The following is a 26,275-nucleotide window of genomic DNA, read 5'->3' on the forward strand; positions in this document are numbered from 1 at the left end:
AAGTAAAGAGCAAAATTGATTATTATTATATTTTGTACCCTGGTCCTATAAGAGCTCTTTGTCACAACCCGGCTAGGGAGAAGAGACAAACTCACACTCTTTCTTATGTTTAATAAATGTATCGTATAGTGTGTGTGTGTGGCAGGCTTACAATGATGGCAAAAACAACATTTGAGATTGTGCTGAGCGTACCGCAGCTGGAGGTTGAATGTTTGAAGGGGTACAGGACTATAAAATGTTTGGGAACCACTGCCCTACAGGATTTCTTTCATTTTCCTAAAGCATTTCCCCATGAATCAAATTATGTCAATTTAGTTTTTCAAAGGGGTGCCAAGAACAAGTGGTCTGGGCATCACAGCATACTAGACAAGTAAACAGTAATGTATTTTAATAAAAATCTTTAATTACCAAAATAAAAAGTTTAACATTCCCAAAGACCAGACCTTACACACTGTTTAGCATACCCTTCCAAAGTGAAGTGCAACCTGCTCAGCTACTCTATATGCTTGCATGTGACATTTTCTGAAATAGCAGCAACGTTGACTTTGTGTGATACAGTACAGTGCTTAGTATTTTAAAAGGGTAGAAAACAAACAGATCAGTATGCAAATAACATCTCTAACCCTATGTAAGAAATGGCACCCTATTCCCTGGCCTATATAGTGCACTACTTTTGACAAAAGCCCCATAGGTTCTTGTCGAAAGTAGTGCACTTGATCAGGAATAGGGTGCCATTTCAGACGCAACTGTGCATGTCTTTATACTCTGCTTCTCATTTGGGAACACAGCTCAAGCAAACCAATGCAGTAACAACACATTTCAATCCACCTGACAGTGAAACAACTCTTTAATTATAAACTAGCCTAATCTGAGGGACATCTTAAATAATTCAATATTACACGTTCAAATCAAATGGAAAAAAATAGATATGAACATCTCATAGTGACATGAAACATATGCAAATGTACAGCAAGTCACCTCTCTCTCACTCGCACTCTCAGTTTGGACACCTACTCATTCAAGGGTTTCTTTATTTTTACTATTTTCTACATTGTAGAATAAGTGAAGACATCAAAACTATGAAATAACACATATGGAATCATGTAGTAACCAAAAAAGTGTTAAATCAAAATATATTTGAGATTCTTCAAAACAGCCAACCTTTGCACAATCTTGGTATGTGTTATTTGATATATTTGATGTCTTCACTATTATTCTACAAATGTAGAAAATAGTAAAAAAGGTTCCAAGAGTGTGCAAGGCAAAGAGTGGCTACTTTGAAGAATATCACATAAAATATATTGATTTGTTAAATACTTTTTTGGTTACATGATTCCATATGTGTTATTTCGTAGTGTTGATGTCTTCCCTATTATTCTACAATGGTACTAATATTATATATATATATATGACACACTTTATATTCCAGTGTCAGTTAAGTTGCAGCTCTCTTCGATTAGTTAGTTCTGTGTTAACTACAATCATTTATCAATTAAAAACAAACTATTCCTTCCACTTTCAAAAGAAAATGGAAAATATTAATGAAAGAAAATCTAAAATGTTTAAGTTGGAAAAACATTTGAATGTATTTAGCACCTGTTTTTCTTTTCCATCTTAACACTCAGTGCTAAGACATGACAAAAGAGCAAATGACATTGGATATTGCTGTTTTGAATTAAAATCCAAATAGACCTCTAATTTGCTCATCCCCCATCCCGTTGCACAGTACAGTATTTTCTTCAGAATTACTAAGATATGCAGTTATTTGCAGCAAATGCTACAGTTCATAGCAGGCAGATTCGAAAGTGATATGTCATGTTAGACAACAATGCACATGTGATTGAATAGCTCACATTCTTGATAGGAACAAGTCAAGGATGTGTTTAGTAATGGAATGGATTAATACGAAGGTAGACTGCTGCCCTTTTTTTCCTTCAAACACTGATTAGTCTGACTAAATAATACAAGGTAAAAAGAGAACACTGCATTTTTAATATTCACGTTTAAGTGTGCAAAAAATGTAAGCGTTTCAGGAGATGATAACAGAACACCCACAACAAGAAGTACTGGTGGTTGAGAGCATGGAGGCAGTCTCCCTGTATGGACTGTGACGGAACAACAGATCTCCGTTTCTCTGGAGATGAATGTTTTGTTGAAGATGTTCTGAGACGGTGGTGATGGGTTGAGACATTAGGACTTGAAGACGTGCACAGCTCTCACAACGTACTGCCTGCAGATGGGACACTCGCTCATCCGCTTACCACACTTGGTGCAGGTGACCATGTGACCACACTCCAGAAGGACGCAGTCAATCGCAGCGTCCATGCAGATCCTACACAGGCTGTCATCCAGGTTGGTCAGCTGGGCCTTCTCCCCATCTGGAGGAAGACAGAGGGGAGGAATCAGAAAAAAGAAAAAGAACAACATGACATACATATCAGAGTGGAGGAGAGCAATGATGATGTCATGCCCCGAAGAGGTAGAAGAGAGTGACACTGCCTTGAAGAGAGATCACAATATCTCCTCTCTCTCTTATCTAGGGTGCCTTATCTTAGATAGGTAAAAAAAAAAAACAGACATGGAATATCCCTTTGAGCATGGTGAAGTTATTAATTGCACTTTGAATGGTGTATCAATACACCCAGTCATTACAAAGATACAGGCGTCCTTCCTAACTCAGTTACTACAGAGGAAGGAAACCGCTCAGAGATTTCACCATGAGGCCAATGGTGACTTTAAAACAGTTACAGAGTTTAATGGCTGTGATAGGAGAAAACTCAAGATGTATCAACAACATTGTAGTTACTCCAGAATACTAACCTAATTGACAGAGTGAAAAGAAGGAAGCCTGTACAAAATACAAATATAACAAAACATGCATCCTGTGTGCAATAAGGCACTAAAGTAAAACTGCCAAAAATGTAGCAAACAAATAAACAAATAAACTGAATACAAAGAGTTATGTTTGGGGCAAATCCAACACAACACATCACTGAGTACCACTTTTCATATTTTGAAGCATGGTGGTGACTGCATCATGTTATGGGTATCATCGGCAAGGACTAAGGAGTTGTTGTTTTTTAGCATAAACAGAAACAGAATAGAGCTAAGCACAGGCAAAATCCTAAAGGAAAACCTGGTTCAGTCTGCTTCCCAGCAGACATGGAGACAAATGCACCTTTCAGCAGAACAATACCCAAAAACACAAGGCCAAATATACACTGGAGTTGCTTACCAAGACGACATTAAATGTTCCTGAGTGAACTAGTTACAGTTTTGAATCTGCTTCAAAATACACGTAGCAAAAATATAAACGCAACATGTTAAGTCCCATGATCTAAAAAATAATAAATCTCTGTACAGATGAACATGCTCTGCATGGTACTTCACTGCCTCAAACCAGCTTTTCCATCTGGAGCTCACTGCTTCAAGAGGAGCCTTGTCCTGCACAAACTCCTTCATAATGAGGAAGCTCACCCATCTTCTCTTTCTGGCAGGCTTCTCGAAGAAGACAGATCTCATCCATGTCACAAGTGATGCAACTTCAGAGAGGTATTTGTAGTGCTGCCAGGTCTCACCCACCAGATTGATGACATGGCAGAGACAGGTTATATGGACACTGTTGGGCATCACTCCTTTCAGAACCTCCTTGTATCTGTGACCACTGCCCAGGCATCATTCAGATGGTTGCTGTGGAGGTAGTCTAGTACAGCTTGGGAAAACGTTGGGTAGTTGGATTTGTCCATGAAAATGACATCCACCAGAAAGTACTGGTTTTCAACACCTGCAATTAAAGATAAGGAAAAACTTTGATTTAACCTAAAATAATATTGTGACAAAATAAAAGTCTTATTTAAATTCCAAGTGTAAACACAATATAGATACAGCGATAGTTAGCTAGATGGAGAGGCAGACAGCTGCTAACATTATGCATCACTATATTTCAACACGATAGCTCGTCGTTTGGAATATCACAATTTGCATGCGGACAATTCACATTGCAAAATGTAAATGTCGCCTATTACAACGGTATATTAATAGGCTGTTAAGTTAACTCACCAATGACGATGTTTAGAACGCTGCAATCCCTTGCATCTGTTGTCTCGTCAACAACCACCGCAAACTTCTTGCCACGGATCTTCTGTAGAACGGCAGTCATATGTTGGTCGAACACACGGGCAGGTGAGTTTGACAGAGGCTGCTCTCATTTTCGGACAACGGTCCTCACTGTTTGCAATGCTTCACTAGAAAGGGCCGTAGCTTTCTTAGCTTTTCTAACATGCTGACCACACAGCTCGCGTAGCAAAATACATTTATACAAACTTAGCAAAGAAAGAACTGTCCCCTTTTCAGGACCCTGTCTTTCAAAGATAATTCATAAAAATCAAAATAACTTCACAGATCTTCATTGTAAAGGGTTTAAACACTGTTTCCCATGCATGTTCAATGAACCATAAACAATTAATGAACATGCACCTGTGGAATGGTCATTAAGACACTAACAGCTTACAGACAGTAAGCAATTAAGGTCACAGTTATGAAAACTTAGGACACTAAAGAGGCCTTTCTACTGACTCTGAAAAACACCAAAAGAAAAATGCTCAGGGTCCCTGCTCATCTGTGTGAACGTGCCTTAGGCATGCTGCAAGGAGGCATGAGGACTGCAGATGTGGCCAGGGCAATAAATTGCAATGTCCGTAATGTGAGACGCCAAAAACAGAGCTACAGGGAGACAGGACGGACAGCTGATCGTCCTCGCAGTGGGAGACCACGTGTAACAACACCTTCACAGGATCAGTACATCCGAACATCACACCTGCGGGACATATGTGAATTGATTGCCCCCATCTATCTTCAGAGTTCGTTCTGTTAGGTGACCTAAACTGAGATATGCTTAACACCCCGGCCGTCCTACAATCTAAGCTAGATGCCCTCAATCTCACACAAATCATCAAGGAACCCACCAGGAACAACCCTAAAATCCATAAACATGGGCACCCTCATAGATATTATCCTGACCAACTTGCCCTCCAAATACAACTCTGCTGTTTTCAATCAGGATCTCAGCGATCACTGCCTCATTGCCTGCATCCGTAATGGGTCCGCGGTTAAACGACCACCCCTCATCACTGTCAAACGCTCCCTAAAACACTTCTGCAAGCAGGCCTTTCTAATCGACCTGGCCCGGGTATCGTGGAAGGATATTGACCTCATCCCGTCAGTAGAGGATACCTGGTTGTTCTTGAAAAGTAATTTCCTCACCATCTTAAATAAGCATGACCCTTTCAAAAAACATAGAACTAAGAACAGATATAGCCCTTGGTTCACTCCAGACCTGACTGCCCTCGACCAGCACAAAAACATCCTGTGGCGTACTGCACTAGCATCGAATAGTCCCCGCGATATGAAACTTTTCAGGGAAGTCAGGAACCAATACACACAGTCAGTTAGGAAAGCAAAGGCTAGCTTTTTCAAACAGAAATTTGCATCCTGTAGCTCTAACTCCAAAAAGTACAGGGACACTAAAGTCCATGGAGAATAAGAGCACCTTCTCCCAGCTGCCCACTGCACTGAGGCTAGGAAACACTGTCACCACCGATAAATCCACAATAATCGAGAATTTCAATAAGCATTTCTCTACCCCGGCCAACAGCTCCGCACTCCCCGCAGCTACTTGCCCAAGCCTCCCCAGCTTCTCCTTCACCCAAATCCAGATAGCAGATGTTCTGAAAGAGCTGCAAAACCTGGACCCGTACAAATCAGCCGGGCTAGACAATCTGGACCCTCTCTCTCTAAAATTATCTGCAGCCATTGTTGCCACCCCTATTACCAGCCTGTTCAACCTCTCTTTCGTATCGTCAGAGATCCCTAAAGATTGGAACGCTGCCGCGGTCATCCCCCTCTTCAAAGGGGGTGACACTCTAGACCCAAACTGTTATAGACCTATATCCATCCTGCCCTGCCTTTCTAAAGTCTTCGAAAGCCAAGTTAACAAACAGATCACTGACCATTTCGAATCCCACCACACCTTCTCCGCTGTGCAATCCGGTTTCCGAGCTGGTCACTGGTGCACCTCAGCCACGCTCAAGGTACTAAACAATATCATAACCACCATCGATAAAAGACAGTACTGTGCAGCCGTCTTCATCAACCTGGCCAAGGCTTTCGACTCTGTCAATCACCGTATTCTTATCGGCAGACTAAACAGCCTTGGTTTCTCTAATGACTGCCTCGCCTGGCTCACCAACTACTTCTCAGATAGAGTTCAGCATGTCAAATTGGAGGGCCTGTTGTCCGGACCTCTGGCAGTCTCTATGGGGGTACCACAGGGTTCAATTCTTGGGCCGACTCTTTTCTCTGTATATATCAATGATGTCGCGCTTGCTGCGGGTGATTCCTTGATCCACCTCTACGCTCCTCTTCTGTATACATCTGGCCCTTCTTTGGACACTGTGTTAACAAACCTCCATACGAGCAATGCCATACAACACTCCTTCTGTGGCCTCCAACTGCTCTTAAACGCTAGTAAAACGAAATGCATGCTCTTCAACCGATCGCTGCTCACACCCGCCCGCCCGACTAGCATCACTACTCTGGACGGTTCTGACTTAGAATATGTGGACAACTATAAATACCTAGGTGTCTGGCTAGACTGTAAACTCTCCTTCTAGACTCATATTAAGCATCTCCAATCCAAAATTAAATCTAGAACTGGCTTCCTATTTCGCAACAAAGCCTCCTTCACTCACGCTGCCAAACATACCCTCGTAACACTGACTATCCTACCGATCCTTGACTTCGGCGATGTCATTTACAAAATAACATCTAACACTCTACTCAGCAAACTGGATGCAGTCTATCACAGTGCCATCCGTTTTCTCACCAAAGCCCCATATACCACCGACCACTGCGACCTGTATGCTCTCGTCGGCTGGCCCTTGCTACATATTCGTCACCAGACCCACTGGCTCCAGGTCATCTATAAGTCTTTGCTAGGTAAAGCTCCACCTTATCTCAGCTCACTGGTCACCATAACAACACCCACCCGTAGCACACGCTCCAGCAGGTATATCTCACTGGTCATCCCCAAAGCCAACACTTCCTTTGGCCGCCTTTCCTTCCAGTTCTCTGCTGCCAATGACTGGAACGAATTGCAAAAATGGCTGAAGTTGGAGACTTCTATCTCCCTCACTAACTTTAAGCATCAGTTATCTGAGCAGCTTACTGATCACTGCAGCTGTACATAGCCCATCCGTAAATAGCCCATCCAACTACCTACCTCATCGCCATATTGTTTTTATTTACTTTTTTGCTCTTTTGCATACCAGTATTTTTACTTGCAGATCATCATCTGCACATCTATCACTCCAGTGTTAATTGGCTTATTTGTAATTACTTTGCTACTATGGCCTATTTATTGCCTTACCTCCTTACTCCATTTTGCACACACTGTATATAGATTTTTCTATTGTGTCATTGACTGTACTTTTGTTTACCCATGTGTAACTCTGTGTTGTTGTTTTTTGTCGCACTGCTTTGCTTTATCTTGGCCAGGTCGCAGTTGTAAATGAGAACTTGTTCTCAACTGGCCTACCTGGTTAAATAAAGGTGAAATAAAATGTTTAAAGAAAGGTACAGGATGGCAACAACTGCCCGAGTTACATCAGGAATGCACAATCCCTCCACCAGTGCTCAGACTGTCCGCAATAGGCTGAGAGAGGCTGGACTGAGGGCTTGTAGGCCTGTCGTAAGGCAAGTCCTCACCAGATATCACCAGCAACAACGTCGCCTATGGGCACAAACCCACCGTCACTGGACCAGACAGGATTGGCAAAAAGTGCTCTTCTCTGACGAGTCGCGGTTTTGTCTCACCAATGGGTGATGGTCGGATTCGCGTTTATCATCGAAGGAACGAGTGTTACACCGAGGCCTGTACTCTGGAGCGGGATCGATTTGGAGGTGGAGGGTCCATTATGGTCTGGGGCGGTGTGTCACAGCATCATCGGACTGAGATTGTTGTCATTGCAGGCAATCTCAATGCTGTGCGTTACAGGGAAGACATCCTCCTCCCTCATGTGGTACCCTTCCTGCATGCACATCTTGACATGACCCTCCAGCATGACAATGCCACCAGCTATACTGCTCGTTCTGTGCGTGATTTCCTGCAAGACAGGAATGTCAGTGTTCTGCCATGGCCAGCAAAGAGCCCGGATCTCAATCCCATTGAGCACATCTGGGACCTGTTGGATCGGAGGGTGAGGGCTAGGGCCATTCCCCCCAGAAATGTCCGGGAACTTGCAGGTGCCTTGGTGGAAGAGTGGGGTAACATCTCACAGCAAGAACTGGCAAATCTGGTGCAGTCCATGAGTAGATGCACAGCAGTACTTAACGCAGCTGGTGGCCACACCAGATATTGACTGTTACTTTTGATTTTGACCCCCCTTTGTTCAGGGACACATTAGTCCATTTCTGTTAGTCACATGTCTGTGGAACTTGTTCAGTTTATGTATCAGTTGATGAATCTTGTTATGTTCATACAAATATTTACACATGTTAAGTTTGCGGAAAATAAACGCAATTGACAGTGAGAGGACGTTTCTTTTTTTGCTGAGTTTACATGTTATGCAATCATTGCACCCACACTGCTCGTGCAAGCCAACGCGCGTCTGGGTTGCCAAGTGCTAAAATAGAAGTCAGTTCTATTTGTGACGCTGAACACGGTGCAAGTCCTGCTTCTCCCATCTCCTCGTTGGTTTATAGAAGCATATACCCATGTGCCATCTCCTCATTGGTTATACCCAAGTGGGTGATTAAAAGATGAACTGAGGTCGGTCGGTCGTGGTAATACTATGAAAGTTTAGATGCCAATCGCCATATCAAGTCCAAAGAAGAAAAAGCCTGGAAGGAGGAGAGATGACTGGAAACGATTTGGTTGACCGTTTTATGTGTCGATTAATTGTCGGAGTAGAGGACCTTGTGCATTTCACGTAAAATAACAACTCAACATTTATATCCCAGGGCAAATTAGCTAGCAACAGCAAGCTAGCTAACTAAATTGCCATAAATGTTTAATGCTTTTCGACCTGTCCCCAAATTAATATAATTGGGTCAGAGTTTGTTTTAATATTTCAACCTGCGTGTCGTGATCGCGTTTGGTGTGGGGGGAAAATCAATTTGCGCACGATTTCACGCGCACGTCCAGTTTGGGTACGGTGTAAGGGGATGTCAGATTCGGCGCACACAGCCACAAAGTCCTGAATAAATTCTCGTCTTGAATCTGCTGATGCGCTTGCACAAGTAATGGTCGTTTGAAGAGGCATGCTCTGGCTAACACGGTGCTTTTCCTTGTTCTTCATATGAGCTTTACACTTTAAGTGGTCGTCACACATATTTTAACGGGTCCAATCAATAGCATGTTGACCTAATTTTCAAAATAGCTTATCACCTGACTCATAATAGTCCTTTGGGCATTGCTCTGCTCTGAATTTAGGGGTTAGGGTCAAATCTTTCAGTTTTCTTGACGACTTGGCCTCTTCGAAATGTTTCTCAAAGTGACAGCCAAGTTGTGAGGTGACGTAAGGGTCCCACGCACGACCGACCCCCCCCCCCCCCAAAACACCCTAATCGAAAACGGAATTATTTCTCCTGGCCTAATCACCTGTAATTTTACAATTATTAAATAATTTAGGTTACTACAATAATTAGGTCTACTTTATTTTTTTTTTTTAAATACATTTCAGGCAAATTATGGACAATTCTGAAATATTTCACATTTTACATTTGATTCCATTTTTATTAGCAAATTCCGCAATTCCATCCGCATTGTGGAAATCATAGGGCCCTAATACTTTCTGAACCCACTGTATTTGTGTGAAGTTATTAAAGGATTTCACTTGGGTGACCGGTTCTTATACACCAATGGAAAGGGGCAACAATGGCGTCCAATAGCTAGACATGCTCAGAATGCACCCATGGTATGGATGAGATACAAAAACACCATGATTGATGTGCAGCAGTAGTAGTGGTGGTGGTGGTGGTAGAACCAGACGTAGTAAGTAAGGTGAAACTCCTGCATGCATCACTAAGGGCTGTATATGAGGATGGATGCCTGTGTTACATGCATGCTGAGGGGCCGGGCCATGAGATGGTAAGAGTGACCAGGTCAACAGTAGGAGTGACCAGGGGAACACTTGCCTTTTTCAGATACCTTACCTCCAATCCCTCCAATGCAGATGGGAGGAAGGGGCAAGGCCACCACTTGAAAGGAAGGAGTAAAGCAACTGTCATTAAATACTGATTCTGATTTTTTAAAAACACAACAGAAATCACCTCAGAATCAACCCCTGGTAGAAAGCATTGATGGTATACAGGAACTCTGAAGGTACAATATTAAAGGCAGCTACAGTAATGAACATACTGTACGTCCTGAGCTAGAATATCACTGACGAGACAGAGAATGAAGGGTTACATGTCAAGTAGCTGTACTTTCCATTCCTGTTCCAAACTTTACATATCATCATGTACCATCACAAAAGACAGACAGAGCAGTGATTTCTTACCTGAAGTTATAGCTGTGTTCACGTTTTCCACTAGAGGAAAGTAAGAAAAATGTCAATCGGCAAACACGGCGCGGTAATGACCATACGAGTTGACGGGACAGCTTAAACAGATCTGGGACCAGGCTCACTGCTACTCACATGACTTCCTGTTCTTCTCTGTCTCTCTGTACAAGCGGCTGACGCGCTCTACCAGCTCCCACTTCTCACAGCAGCCTGAATAGTTGACAAAATTCCTGGCCAGGATCTCCTTCAGTTGTCTGACGGACAGGCCCTCGATGTCCCTCAGGCAAGAGATGTCTGAGAGAGAGGCCCGCGCTCGCTGCCACGTCTGAGGGATCACCTGCAGGAGGAGAGAGGGGAGCCATTAGCCATTACATACAGTTGAAGTCAGAAGTTTGCATACACCTTAGCCAAATACATTTAAACTCAGTTTTTCCACAATTCCTGACATTTAATCCAAGTAATAATTCCCTGTCTTAGGTCAGTTAGGATTACCACTTTATTTTAAGAATGTGAAATGTCAGAATAATAGCAGAGAGAATGAATTATTTCAGATCTTATTCATTTCATCACATTCCCCAGTGGGTCAGAAGTTTACATACACTCAATTAGTATTTGGTGGCATTGCCTTTAAATTGTTTAACTTGGGTCAAACGTTTCTTGTAGCCTTCCACAAGCTTCCCACCATAAATTGGGTGAATATCGGCCCATTCCTCCTGACAGAGCTGGTGTAAGGCCTCCTTGCTCGCACACGCTTTTTCAGTTCTGCCCACAAACGTTCTACAGGATTGAGGTCAGGGCTTTGTGATGGCCACTCCAATACCTTGACTTTGTTGTCCTTAAGCCATTTTGCCACAACTTTGGAAGTATGCTTGGGGTCATTGTCCATTTGGAAGACCCATTTGCGACCAAGCTTTAACTTCCTGACTGATGTCTTGAGATGTTGCCTCAATATATCCACATAATTTTCCTCCCTCATGATGCCATCTATTTTGTGAAGTGCACCAGTCCCTCCTGCAGCAAAGCACCCCCACAACATGATGTTGCCCCCACCGTGCTTCACAGTTGGGATGGTATTCTTCGGCTTGCAAGCGTCCCCCTTTTTCCTCCAAACATAACAATGGTCATTATGGCCAAACAGTTGTATTTTTGTTTAATCAGACCAGAGGACATTTCTCCAAAAAGTACGATCTTTGTCCCCATGTGCAGTTGCAAAGCATAGTCTGGCTTTTTTTATGGCGGTTTTGAAGCAGTGGCTTCTTCCTTGCTAAGCGGCCATTCAGGTTCTGTCGCTATAGGACTCATTTTACTGTGGCTATAGATACTTTTGTACCTGTTTCCTCCAGCATCTTCACAAGGTCCGTTGCTGTTGTTCTGGGATTGATTTGCACTTTTCGCACCAAAGTACTGTAATGACCCTGGGTTTATATGCACGGACATCGACTCTGCCGCTCGAGAATGCTTTTGGGGCACAGTCGATAGCGCGCTGGACTTTTGGCTAGAAGGTCGAGGGTTCGAGACCTGCTCCCTGCCTGTTTCATTACATTGGTGTCAGAAGTGGGATCGGACCTTGTATCCACAACAGTGCGTGTGCTTGGCCGGTGAGCACGTTCCTGTAAGACGTAGAGTCGCAAGCTAGCACGAGGACGCGCTCTTTGAAAGGAGGGAGTAGTGTAACGACCCTGGGTTGATAAGCGCGGATATCGACTGCCGCTCGAGCATGCTTTTGGGGCACAGTCGATAGCACGCTGGACTACGGGCTAGAAGGTCGAGGGTTCGAGACCTGCTCCTTGCCTGTTTCACTACAGTATGCTCATCTCTAGGAGACAGAACGTGTCTCCTTCCTGAGCGGTATGACGGCTACGTGGTCCCATGGTGTTTATACTTGCGTACTATTGTTTGTACAGATGAACTTCGTAACTTGAGGCGTTTGGAAATTGCTCCCAAGGATGAACCAGACTTATGGAGGTCTACAATTTCTTTTCTGAGGTCTTGGCTGATTTCTTTTGATTTTCCCATGATGTCAAGCAAAGAGGCACTGAGTTTGAAGGTAGGCCTTGATATAAATCCACAGGTACACCTCCAATTGACTTAAATTATGTCAATTAGCCTATCAGAAGCTTCTAAAGCCATGGCATCATATTCTGGAATTTTCCAAGCTGTTTAAAGGCACAGTCAACTTATGATCCACTGGAGTTGTGATACAATGAATTATAAGTGAAATAATCTGTCTGTAAACAATTGTTGGAAAAATGACTTGTGTCATGCACAAAGTAGATGTCCGAACCAACTTGCCAAAACTATAGTTTATTAACAAAAAAATGTGGGGAGTGGTTGAAAAACGAGTTTTAATGGCACCAACCTAAGTGTATGTAAACTGCCGACTTCAACTGTACATGACACATACTGCATTGGAGAGAAAGTTGCACCCCTCTGAATAAACTCCAGATGCTGTGAGAGGTAGAGCCTACTGGGTGATGTTTATTATTTACCTCTGGTGTGTGTTCACTGGGTTCCAGGTTCAGGATGGAGAGAGACGTGGCGTCTCCTATATCCTGTACAGCCAAAACAAACACAAAACACATGACTCAAACGGAAACCTCCACAGAGAACTATAAATACTTACTGTACAGTCCAGGCAGGGATTAGGATTAGTCACCCGCTGCTTAGTCCATAGATACCTTGGGGACTACTATGTTTACCTTCCATTCATAGTAAAGCTTCTACTGCTGTCTGCACCAGCTGAGCTTTTTGTTTACAGGAATAGAAAAACAGGACAAGGCTACTTCCTACATCTTTGAGAGAGGAGGCTAGAGGAGAGTCCAACAGGAGGCCTCATCTCTCTATGGGTGTGGGGGGGAGTCCAAGAGGAGGCCTCATCTCTCTATGGGGGGGAGGAGGAGTCCAACAGGATGCCTGATCTCTACAAAGGGGGAAACACTCTAGGCCCAAACTGTTACAGACCTATTACCATCCTGCCCTGCCTTTCTAAAGTCTTCGAAAGCCAAGTGAACAAACAGATCACCGACCATTTCGAATCCCACCGTACCTTCTCCGCTGTGCAATCCGGTTTCCAAGGTCCTAAATGATATCATAACCACCATCGATAAAAGACAGTACTGTGCAGCCGTCTTCATCGACCTGGCCAAGGCTTTTGACTCTGTCAATCACCACATTCTTATCAGCAGACTCAACAGCCTTGGTTTCTCTAATGACTGCCTCGCCTGGTTCACTAACTACTTCTCAGATAGAGTCCGGACCTCTGGCAGTCTCTATGAGGGTGACACAGGGTTCAATTCTCTGGCCGACTCTTCTCTGTATACATCAATGATGTCGCTCTTGCTGCGGGTGATTCTTTGATCCACCTCTACGCAGACGACACCATTCTGTATACATCTGGCCCTTCTTTGGACACTTTGTTAACAAACCTCCAAACGAGCTTCATTGCCATACATCACTGGTTCCGTGGCCTCCAATGCTAGTAAAACGAAATGCACACTCTTCAACCGATCGCTGCCCGCACCCGCCCGCCCGACTAGCATCACTACTCTGGACGGTTCTGACTTATGTGGACAACTATAAATACCTAGGTGTCTGGCTAGACTGTAAACTCTCCTTCCAGACTCATATTAAGCATCTCCAATCCAAAATTAAATCAGTGTTCACCTGCTCCAAAATTAAATCAGTGTTCACCTGCTCTTTGCTAGTCTGAGTACCAGACATTCCGGATTAATCCATAAGAATCACAACCCTGAAATGTATACCTCAGTCACAGAGTTTGAGAAGTCAATGAGAAAAGTGAAAAGATCTTCCTTAGTTGTTAATTTTCTCGAAATCTAAAGGCACAATTCAATTCGAGCCAATGTCTTAAGTAGTTTAACATCTTATTACTCAAACCTCTTGAAAGTGTCAAACTGACCCGTTCTCATTTTTGTCAAAAAACAACTTTATATTGAAGGAATGCCTTTGATTTACCGGCCTGCACATGCGCAGTTCGGCGTGAGATGACCGTTAGACCCGATTACGTGTTTCTGTGCATAAGCTTTGAAAGCGGACGTCGCCATGACATCGCCTACAAGTGTGATCAGGATTTCTATTGGAGAAGCAGTTTCTGCCTATCTTCATACTGTACTGTCTTTGCCTCAGTCACTTCCAGAGCAGACCCAATACCTTTTACACACTCTCTACCTGCATGACGTGTACTGTACCTGGTTGGTAGTTGGGGAGGGTGTAGAAGAAGTATGTGTACCTGGTTGGTAGTCCCTGAGCTGTCGCTCCTGCTGAGCGCTTCCCCCTGAGAGACGGAGAGCGTAGACAACTCGGAGGCGGACCGTGTGGCGGAAGGGGGCGGGGTGGAGAGGGAGCGGGAGTTGAAGCTAGCCATGTCGGGGTCGCCCTCCCTTTCGGTCCCCTGGTGACACAGCACCAGTTCCACCAGGTCCTCCTTCTCCCTGCATGTGTCTGTGGGGACGTTGCGTAGCAGCAGGTACTGCCGCAGGTCTCTGACCCTCAGCCGCATCAGCTGTGGTCTCTGGAAGGCTGTCCCCTTCAGCAGGTGACATGTGGCACATATACGCAAGTTCTCCTGAAGCATGGAGCACAGCGTGCAGAAGCTCTTCTTACAGTCGCAGCAGATATACTGGGGGAGAGAGCGATAGAGACAGTGTAGGCATTAAGCAAGAGAAGATACAGGAGAAGTGACATTGACAGTAATGTAGGCTCCAGGGCACACTGTGCCTTAATAGGATCTGCAAAGCCTGCCAAATATTCAGCATTTAGAATGCATCTCCATTAAAACATTAGTGCGAAAGGAAGATTCAAAATGATTAAATCTCAGATAAGCAATCACCTCCCTCATCTGGCTCTATATACAGTACCTTGAACGGTCGTTTGTTCTTAACAAAGCTACACTCATGTTTAATCTTCAATAGAACCTTCACAGGCTGTGGTGGACAGATGAGAGGAATGTGGGGTATTGGAGCTCAAACAAGGCATGAGGAAGCAGAATATCAATGTCTTGATACTGTTACTGCATTTTTCAGTCTTGTGCATCTGTTCCACTCCCTCTCTAGACAGTCGGACGGGAGGCAGGCAGTTCATTTCTTTCATGTCACAAACATCAAACAGTAATAACAAGCCTCGGGATTAGACGCTGTATTGGCATGGTGACTCAGAGGGACCAAACATCAGAGGGACCAAACCAGACAAGTAATGGAATTCAACCCTGCAATATGGAGAGGATCTCTCCCTCTGTCAAAACAATAACAGACAGGTGTGTCTCACCAGTGGGAGGGGACCACCACACATTTAATTCAATTCTGGCTAGAAATTTGATGAGGCACAGTGGCACACTGCTTACCTGCCAATTCTTACTTTTTAATTTTATATTTTGTTCTAACAAACTTTATAAAACCATAGCATTAGGGTGTATCATCAACTAAACCCCAGACTGATCTACAGTGCATTCCAAAAGTATTCAGAGACATTTACGTTTTCCACATTTTTTTACTTTACGGCCCAATTCTAAAATGGATTTAAATCTTTTTTTCCTTATTGTAAGAATATTTCCAAGATAAATACACAATGCAGAGGACGAGCGGTCAATAGAGTACTAAAGGTCAAGAGGAATAAAAGTCAATAGAGTACTAACGATCCATGGAAATAGTGGTTTTTCTGTAATAGGGGATTAATGATCAATGGGTCAGAGACATGGGAGGAATTTCAGTCCGGGACACATAGCTACATGGCAAGTTCTCATTGGTCCAAATTGTTTATACATTGAACCTGAAATAGGATACTTGTTATTTGGCCATTGGCCCAGTTTTATTGCAAGGAATTCTAATTGGTCAACCACAGGCTAGGTTATAAAACTACATCCTGTCCCTTTGTTCTGAAGAGAGAATCACAGGAGAAAATGACTGAGGACAGGGGAGAGAATGAACATCTCCCTCCCCGCATGACTTGTCCTATTTGAATAAACCTATTTTCCTCCCCCTGATTTGCTTTGGGGTCTGTGTTATTGAAAAGTAACATCAATTGCTAACATCATCAATCTACACACAATACCCCATGATGACAATGCAAAAACAGGTTTTTAGACATTTTTGCAAATGTATTGAAAATAAATTACAGCCGCGAGTCTTCTTGGGTATGACGCTACAAGTTTGGCACAGCTGTATTTAGGGAGTTTCTCCCATTCTTCTCTTCAGATCCTCTCAAGCTCTGACAGGTTGGATGGGGAGCATCGCTGCACAGCTAATTTCAGGTCTCTCCAGAGATGTTAGATCGGGTTCAAGTCCGGGCTCTGGCTGGGCCACTCAAGGACATTCAGAGACTTGTCCCAAAGCCACTCCTGTGTTGTATTGGCTGTGTGCTTAGGGTCGTTGTCCTGTTGGAAGGTGAACCTTCACCCCAGTCTGAGGTCCTGAGCACTCTGGAACAGGTTATCATCAAGGATCCCTATGTACTTTGCTCCATTCATCTTTCCCTCGATCCTGACTAGTCTCCCATTCCCTGTGCCAGGTTTCCTCAAGTGACACATGGCATTTAGCCCAAAGAGTTCAATCTTGGTTTCATCAGTCTTTAGGTGCCTTTTGGCAAACTTCAAGCAGGCTGTCATGTGCCTTTTACTGAGGAGTGGTTTCCGTCTGGCCACTCTACCATAAAGGCCTGATTGGTGGAGTGCTGCAGAGATGGTTGTCCTTCTGGAAGGTTCTCCCATCTCCAGAAAGGAACTCTGGAGCTCTGTCAGAGTGACCATAGGGTTCTTGGTCACCTCCCTGACCAAGGCCCTTCTCCCCCGATTGCTGAGTTTGGCCGGGCGGCCAGCTCTAGGAAGAATCTTGGTGGTTCCAAATTTCTTGCATTTAAGAATGATAGAGGCCACTGTGCTCTTGGGGACCTTCAATACTGAAGAAATGTTTTGGTACCCTTCCCCAGATCTGTGCAAAAAAAAATTGAAAACGTTTTTTGCATTGTTATTATGGGGTAGTGCATGTAGAATGATGAGGGGGGAAAAACAATTTAATCAATTTTAGAATAAGGCTGTAACGTAACAAAATGTGGAAAAAGTCAAGGGTTCTGAATACTTTCCGAATGCACTGTAAATCTACACTAAATACATAGCCTAAGTCGTTGTCTATTTTTAGCCCACTTAATTAAAACGTGGTTTTCACAAAATACCTATGGTGGTGGAGAGTAGCATTTACAACTGATGTGCCCTAGGCCTGTAGTAAATGCAGTCTCATGACGTAACTGGCTGCTTTTGGCGTCTCTTATCTTGGCTCTCTGCAAGGACAGTTTATGTATTAGGACGTAACTAATCAATACTGGCCCTCACTTTACAACATGTACTGGAGTAAAGTGTGTCTGTTTGAGAATGAGTGGCAAAATAAACATGGGGGCTACTCAAAAGCCTACTCAAATAAAATATCAAATAATATTGGTGTATTAAATGTAATAGTCTCTCAGTCCATACCAACTATAAACTATTCCTTGGATCAAAAACCCTATCAGGTTCCTTCTTGATCACCCCAAGCCTATCAAACAACCCCTAACCATCACCCCAAAGCCCATCAAACACCCTCTAACCATCTGGGACTGGCCTACAATCATATAGGACATTCACAGTCAGTCTACTAGCTACCCCAATAGTCCCCAAACCAAACACCTACCTTCCTCCTGAAGACAGAGAATGCATGGCCACAGGCCTTACATACAAGGCTGGGGCTCCCTGAGGTTGTGGGCGGGTATGTGGAGTATCCTGCGCTGGGGGCAAACCGGAAGGGTCCAGCACTGGCTCCGAACCCGGGCTGCTGGCCTCTCACTGCCCCTGTGCCCATGACTTCATTCAGCAGACCACAGCATGAAGTCCACATGGACGAGGCCCCCGCCTGGAGAGCACAAAACACAGACAGCAGTTTTCAGACTGCAGAGCTCCACAGATGTGCGAAGGGGTCTCCCCCTCTTCTCCTTGAGCTGAGACCTATCTGTGCAACACCACACAGCCTATAGTCATTTTCACAGTGATACCTACAAACGGATTGGCTAGGTTCTGCAATGTATTGCACAGGTTATTGCAAGTCTGATAACATCTCCTAAAAATAGAGTGGTCATGGAAACACCGACTATTATACTATTATGCAGCCACATGAGAAACTGGGGGCATCACGTTGTTATGGCTGAGGAAATGAAAAGCATAAGTTGAGAATGGCACAATAGAATAGACATGCCCAGGGACCGCATGCAGACCAGCCCTAATAGACCAACATCTAGCACATCCTATCGTTCTTTCTCTAAATTGGATACTTTGTCTGGAGGGGAAAGTTTGTGAGAAAGCAACGGCATGTAGCGGAGATATGATTCATGTATCAGATAAACTAACCTTGATGAGTGGCTGCAAATTATAACTTCATATCTGTTCCCTGGAAATATAACACTAGAGAATGCATTCCCCTGTGTTATCATGGGAAGATAATTCCACATACTCAATTTCAGTTCAGCTCCTATCTCTATCAATGTTTCCGAACTAGGCTCTATCAAATGGCCATTGCATATTATAATGGTCTCTGTTACATGAACAATAGTACAGTCGTGGCCAAAAGTTTTGAGAATGACACAAATGTTCATTTTCAAAGTCTGCTGCCTCAGTTTGTATGATGGCAATCTGCATATACTTCAGAATGTTATGAAGAGTGATCAGACGAATTGCAAATATTTGCAAAGTCCCTCTTTGCCATGCAAATGAACTGAATACCCCCAAAACATTTCCACTGCATTTCAGCCCTGCCACAAAAGGACCAGCTGACATCATGTCAGTGATTCTCTCGTTAACACAGGTGTGAGTGTTGACAAGGACAAGGCTGGAGATCACTCTGTCATGCTGATTGAGTTTGAATAACAGACTGGAAGCTTCAAAAGGAGGGTGGTGCTTGGAATCATTGTTCTTCCTCTGTCAATTATGGTTACCTACAAGGAAACATGTGCCGTCATCATTGCTTTGCACAAAAAGGGCTTCACAAGCAAGGATAATGCTGCCACTAAGATTGCACCTAAAGCAACCATTTATCGGATTATCAACAACTTCAAGGAGAGCGGTTCAATTGTTGTGAAGAAGGCTTCAGGGCGCCCAAGTCTAGCAAGCGCCCGGACCGTCTCCTAAAGTTGATTCAGCTGCGGGATCGGGGCACCACCAGTACAGAGCTTGCTCAGGAATGGCAGCAGGCAGGTGTGAGTGCATCTGCACGCACAGTGAGGCAAAGACTTTTGGAGGATGGCCTGGTGTCAAGAAGGGCAGCAAAGAAGCCACTTCTCTCCAGGAAAAACATCAGGGACAGACTGATATTCTGCAAAAGGTACAGGGATTGGACTGCTGAGGACTTGTGTAAAGTCATTTTCTCTGATGAATCCCCTTTCCGATTGTTTGGGGCATCCGGAAAAAAGCTTGTCCGGAGAAGACAAGGTGAGCGCTACCATCAGTCCTGTGTCATGCCAACAGTAAAGCATCCTGAGACCATTCATGTGTGGGGTTGCTTCTCAGCAAAGGGAGTGGGCTCACTCACAATTTTGCCTAAGAACACAACCATGAATGGTACCAACACATCCTCCGAGAGCAACTTCTCCCAACCATCCAGGAACAGTTTGGTGACGAACAATGCCTTTTCCAGCATGATGGAGCACCTTGCCATAAGGCAAAAGTGATAACTAAGTGGCTCGGGGAACAAAACATCGATATTTTGGGTCCATGGCCAGGAAACTCCCCAGACCTTAATCCCATTGAGAACTTGTGGTCAATCCTCAAGACGCAGGTGGACAAACAAAAACCCACAAATTCTGACAAACTCCAAGCATTGATTATGCAAGAATGGGCTGCCATCAGTCAGGATGTGGCCCAGAAGTTAATTGACAGCATGCCAGGGACGGATTGCAGAGGTCTTGAATAAGAAGGGTCAACACTGCAAATATTGACTCTTTGCATCAACTTCATGTAATTGTCAACAAAGGCTTTTGACACTTATGAAATTCTTGTAATTACACGACAGTATTCCATAGTAACATCTGACAAAAATATCTAAAGACACTGAAGCAGCAAACTTTGTGAAAATTAATATTTGTGTAATTCTCAAAACTTTTGGCCACGACTGTACTGTGCGGTAGTAAAAATAAATAAAATTTAAATAAAATAAGGAATATGACCAAAAGTGGACACCTACTCTCATTCCAAAATCATGGGCATGAATATGGAGTTCGTCCCCATTTGCTGCTATAACAGCCTCCACTCTTCTGGGAAGGCTTTCCACTAGATGTTGGTATATTGCTGCGGGGACTTGCCTCCATTCAGCCACAAGAGCATTAGTGAGGTCAGGCACTGATGTTGGGCGATTAGGCCTGGCTCGCAGACGGCGTTCCAATTCATCCCAAAGGTGTTCGATGGGGTTGAGGTCAGGGCTTTGTGCAAGCCAGTCAAGTTCTTCCACACCGATTTCAACAAACCATTTCTCTATGGACTTCGTTTTGTGCACGGGAGCATTGTCATGCTGAAACAGGAAAGGGCCTTCTCAAACTGTTGCCACAAAGTTGGAAGCACAGAATCGTCTAGAATGTCGTTGTATGCAGTAGCTTGGTGACATCCTATGTCAGTGCCAAGTTGAAAGTTACAGAGCTCTTCAGTAAGGCCATTTTACTGCCAATATTTGTCTATGGAGATTGCATGGCTGTGTGCTTGATTTTATACACCTGTCAGCAATGGGTGTGGCTGAAATAACAGAATCCACTAATTTGAAGGGGTGTCCACATACTTTTGTATACATTAGTGTAGTTACTCAGGCAACAGGTCAATTGCTATATTACGATTGTTACTACTGTTGTAATACCTTTGCATTTTCTGCTCTCAAGTTGTTAGTCTAAATGGGAGTCTGTATTAACTTATTTTTTAATGGATGTGTTGCCGGGGTGTTTCTCTTGAAGATGCAGTTTCTCCTGGTAAACAAGCTTGTGTACATTGACCTGTATCTGCATTGAGTCCCCTGCTGATCTAGTTCTACCAATAATCATTCATTCATATCAGCAAAATGCCTCAGTTGTCTCTCAGTTTGAGATTGTATTATGATGAAATGAAATACAGTACTCGTTCAATAATCTTTACTAATACATATTGATTGAAGAGAGATAGTACAACAATTACAAAATGGCATTAGGTGGGCAACAATGCGATGATTGTCTTTGAACATTATAACTCCCGCTATAAACTTGGCTAAACATAATTTGATAGATGCGCACACACACACACACACACACACACACACACACACACACACACACACACACACACACACACACACACACACACACACACACACACGTTAATGTTTTTAAATGTATGTAAATTGTGAAGTCTTTTGTCTGTAATTATTTTCAGCATGTGTCGGACCCCAGTAAGACTAGCTGTCGCCATTGGCGTCAGCTAATGGGGATCCTAATAAATCAAATCAAAATTATGCCCAATGAATGAACTTCATGATTTCTACAGATGTGCAACCAAACAGCCTACAGACAACGGTAACATACATTAAAAAAATAGAATCATTCATTGACAGGAAGCGTGCTTCCTAGGGGGGAGGATTTGAACTATGCTATAAATATCCATTCAAATCACAAATATCAGTCACAAGCAAGGAAAGATTTCAATCAATCTGCTGTGCTTTTACAAAGCTGACTACAATTAGCAGTAGGTACAGATGCAAAACATCAAGCTACCCTTGGTCTTGGGGGCAATCTTCAATAGTACTGATATTGCAAATTAAAGCTGGTTAATGAGAATTTCCTGGATGAGTAGATAGTGTAATCTAGCTAGCTCTTACAGTTAGAAAATAAAATCTAGCTAATAGTAGCTAGCTAACCTTATTTCGGCATCATTGTAACTTAGCTAGCTACAGTGCCTTCTGAAAGTATTCATACCCCTTGACTTATTCCACATTTTGTTGTGTTGCAACTTGAATTCAAAATGAATAAAATATATATTTTTAAATCTCACCCATCCTCACACAATACCCATTAATGACAAAGTGAAAAAAAAATGTACACGTTTTTGCAAATGTAATACAGAAATATCTCATTAACATAAGTATTCACACCTCTGAGTCAATACTTTATAGAAACACCTTTGGCAGTGATTACAGCTGTGAGTCTTTCTGGGTAAGTCTCTAAGAGCTTTCCACATCTGGATTGTGCAACACTTGACCATTATTCTTTTCAAAATTCTTTAATCTCTGTTAAATTGGTTGTTGATCATTGCTAGAGAACTATTTTCATGTTTGTCATAGATTTTCAAGTACATATAAATAAAAACTGTAACTAGGACACTCAGAAACATTCAATGTCATCATGGTAAGTAAATGTCGTCATGGTAAGCAATATCTGGCCTTGTGTTTAGGTTATTGTCCTGCTGAAAGGTGCATTTGTCTCCCAGTGTCTGTTAGAAAGGAGATTGAACCAAGTTTTCATCTGGGATTTTGCCTGTGCTTAGCTCTACTCTACTTTTTTTTATCCCAAAAAACTCCCTAGTCCTTGCCGATGACAAGCATACCCATAACATGATGCAGTCACCATGTGGTACTCAGTGATGTGTTGGATTTGCCACAAACATAACACTCTGTATTCAGGACATAAAGTATATGTATTTGCCACATTTTTGCCTTATTGCAACAGGATGCATGTTTTGGAATATTTGTATTTTGTACAGGCTTCCTTCTTTTCACTCTGTCATTTAGGTTAGTATTCTGGAGTAACTACAATGTTGTTAATACATCCTCAGTTTTCTCCTATCACAGCCATTAAACTCTGTTTTAAATTCACCATTGGGCTCATTGTGAAATCCCTGAGCCGGCAACTGAGTTAGGAAGGACGCCTGTATATTTGTAGTGACTGGGTGTATTAATACACCATCTAAAGTGCAAATAATAACTTCAACATACTCAAAGGAATAGGTGCCCTACTTTGCGAGGCTTTGGAAAACTTCCCTGGTCTTTGTGGTTGAATCTGTGTTTGAAATTCACTGCTCGACCTAGGGACCTTTTACAGATAATTGTATGTGTGGGGTACAGAGATGAGGTAGTCATTCAAAAACCATGCTAAACACTATTATTGCACACAGAGTGAGTTCATGCAACTTATTATGTGACTTGTTTAACCTATTTTCACTCCTTAACTTATTTATGCTTACCATAACAAATAGGTTGAATACTTACTGACTTAAGACAGCTTTTAATTTTTGATTAAAAAGAATCTAAAATCATAATTCCACTTCGACATTATTGGGTTTTGTGTGTTGGCCAGTGACACAAATTTCAATTTAATACATTTAAAATTCAGGCTGTAACATAAAATGTGTAAAAAGGACAAGTGATGTGATACTTTCTTTAGGCACTGTACATACTGACAGTACAGTAGCTGGCAATAACGTTAACTGCATTAGCTAGCGATGCCAAGCATCTATGCCAAGAGCTAGAGATGATTGAGCTCAGATCATTTAACACAGCTAGCTAGCTACATCTATCTGGGTAGATAGCTAGAGCTAGCTAGCTAGCTAACACATTTGCTGACAGTCAACTAGCTTGACAGCAATCACCTATTGATTATTGAGGAAAGTATAATTTCAACTATAAATAATTGGGAAATAATTGTACCTTCATAGCAACTCCGAGTTGTGGAATGTGTGGCAATAAATGGATAGTCTGACCATTGCAAAAACTCAGGAATCCTCACTTCATGTACATCTTCCTTCTTTCCACCAGCATTTTGAGCGTTAAACTAGACAGCGAGAGTAACATGATGGACATAAATTCCACCAATTGAATCGAAGTCTCGTGCAGCAGTACCCATAATGTCCAATCACAATTGTAAGGGCGTTAACTTTACTGCTGCTGTTCACTGCTATCCACCATTGTACGTTTTAATCATTTAGCAGACGACGTACATGGGCAATTAAGATTAAGTGCCTTGCTCAAGGGCACATCGATAGCTTTTTAACCTAGTCGGCTCGGGGATTCGAACCATAACCGCTAGGCTACCTAATATTTGTGCTCGTTTAGTAGAGAGCCGTCTTAAGCTTAATTTGTGTCGGTATGTTTTCTTCACTAACTAGGTTTCCATCCAATTGTCGACAGATTTTTATGCGCATATTCTCAAATCCGCATGAAAACAATATGCAAATTATCTCACCAGCGATTGGTCCCATCAAATTTACTTTTGCTGTTACATTTTCATGTACCAAATCAAAATATTTCCACCGTCATTTCTTGCATAACTAATTGTACCACAACAAAAATATCCCGTCATGTCCAATAGTGTCCAACTGCAGCCCGCAATTAGGGGCGTTTCTGCATGTGGGCATCGAGCATGAACAGTGTCCTTCGCTCCCAACTGCCGAGCACCTGCCCTCACTTCGTTTCATCCAACCATACATTAATCCCTCCATCCATTAGGTGTTCCACCCCTGTATCCTTACTTTATTTATCTATCTTTCTTTATCTATCCAGTCATAACTTTGTTTTAACAGCTTTATCGTTTGATTAAGAAATTAATGTATGTTTGAAGTAAAGGATAACGTTTTTTTAACTTAAACTTGACTTAAATTTTATTTTTAGGGGGATGATCAGCTTTAATATTGCATATAAATTGTGGCTTCTATCAATGTAATGTCTGCATCATTTCCAAACGCGCATATATATATATTTTTGTAAATATATCTATATAAAATGTATACTTTTAAAATGTGTTTTCCTTTATTATTTTCCCCTAACTCGACCCTAATTGGAGTAAACTAATGGACAACGACACTTAGGCTTCTACTTCCAGCTTATACATACTATATACATTTTACAGACACAATATATTTTACAGTAGTTCTCTTTTGTTTGTTTTTAGTCCTAGCCTTCAGCACCACTCAACCCCTCCCATGAATATATCTCTGAACAAATCAAATCAAATGTTATTGGTCACATACACGTGTTTAGCAGATGTTATTGCGTGTGTAGCGAAATGCTTGTGCTTCTAGTTCCTACAGTACAGCAATATCTAACAAGTAATATCGAACAATTTCACAACAAATACCTAATACACACAAATCTAAGTAAATGAATGGAATTAAGAATATGTACATATATGGATGAGCAATGTCAGAGCGGCATAGACTAAGATACAGTAGATAGTTTAGAATACAGTATTAGAGCATTGGACCAGTAACCAAAAGGTTGCTGAATCGAATCCCTGAGCCGACAAGGGAAAAATCTGTCGTTCTGCTCCTGAACAAGGCAGTTAACCCACTGTTCCCTGGTAGGCTGTAATAGTAAATAAGAATTTGTTTTTAGCTGACTTGCCTAGTTAAATAAAGGAAACAAATAAAATAAATAAATAATACAATGAGTAATGCAAGATATGTAAACATTATTAAAGTGACATTATTAAAGTGACATTAATAAAACACCATCCAGTTTTGATTTCTATTTGCCATATATTGTGATGTTTCACAAAAGTTCCGAACCTTTCTTTTCTCATAGTTTCTACAGATTGTAAATTAAAGATAAACATTTCTACTAAGAGTATTATTCGATTTTTGATCCAGGTAAATGTTGCAATTCTTCAGCCGTTGCTGAACCTGCGAACCTTCTAACGTTTTTGAATTTATTTTAAACTTCAACAATGCCTACTTATCTTCTGTA

At 42.4% G+C, this 26,275-nt stretch overlaps 1 protein-coding gene across 2 annotated transcripts; it reads right to left on the reverse strand.

The window, feature by feature from the left end:
• Window positions 1-1,973: 1,973 nt before the first annotated feature.
• On the reverse strand, window positions 1,974-24,360 carry LOC106585504 (E3 ubiquitin-protein ligase RNF34). 2 transcript variants are annotated; one of them, XM_014171782.1, is made up of 8 exons: window positions 24,242-24,360; window positions 18,233-18,451; window positions 14,809-15,198; window positions 13,052-13,114; window positions 10,698-10,899; window positions 10,560-10,589; window positions 10,213-10,257; window positions 1,974-2,378 (listed from the first exon to the last, which is right to left on the reverse strand). In XM_014171782.1, exons 1-8 carry the CDS (start codon window positions 24,245-24,247, stop codon window positions 2,191-2,193), a joined length of 1,143 nt encoding a protein of 380 aa, XP_014027257.1. In that variant the 5' UTR covers window positions 24,248-24,360; the 3' UTR covers window positions 1,974-2,190. The 2 variants fall into 2 exon arrangements, with proteins under 2 accessions (XP_014027257.1, XP_014027259.1); XM_014171784.1 differs by lacking the exons at window positions 10,213-10,257; window positions 10,560-10,589.
• Window positions 24,361-26,275: the final 1,915 nt, after the last annotated feature.

The sequence above is a fragment of the Salmo salar genome, chromosome ssa24 (assembly GCF_905237065.1).
Source record: "Salmo salar chromosome ssa24, Ssal_v3.1, whole genome shotgun sequence".
NCBI lineage: Eukaryota > Metazoa > Chordata > Actinopteri > Salmoniformes > Salmonidae > Salmo > Salmo salar.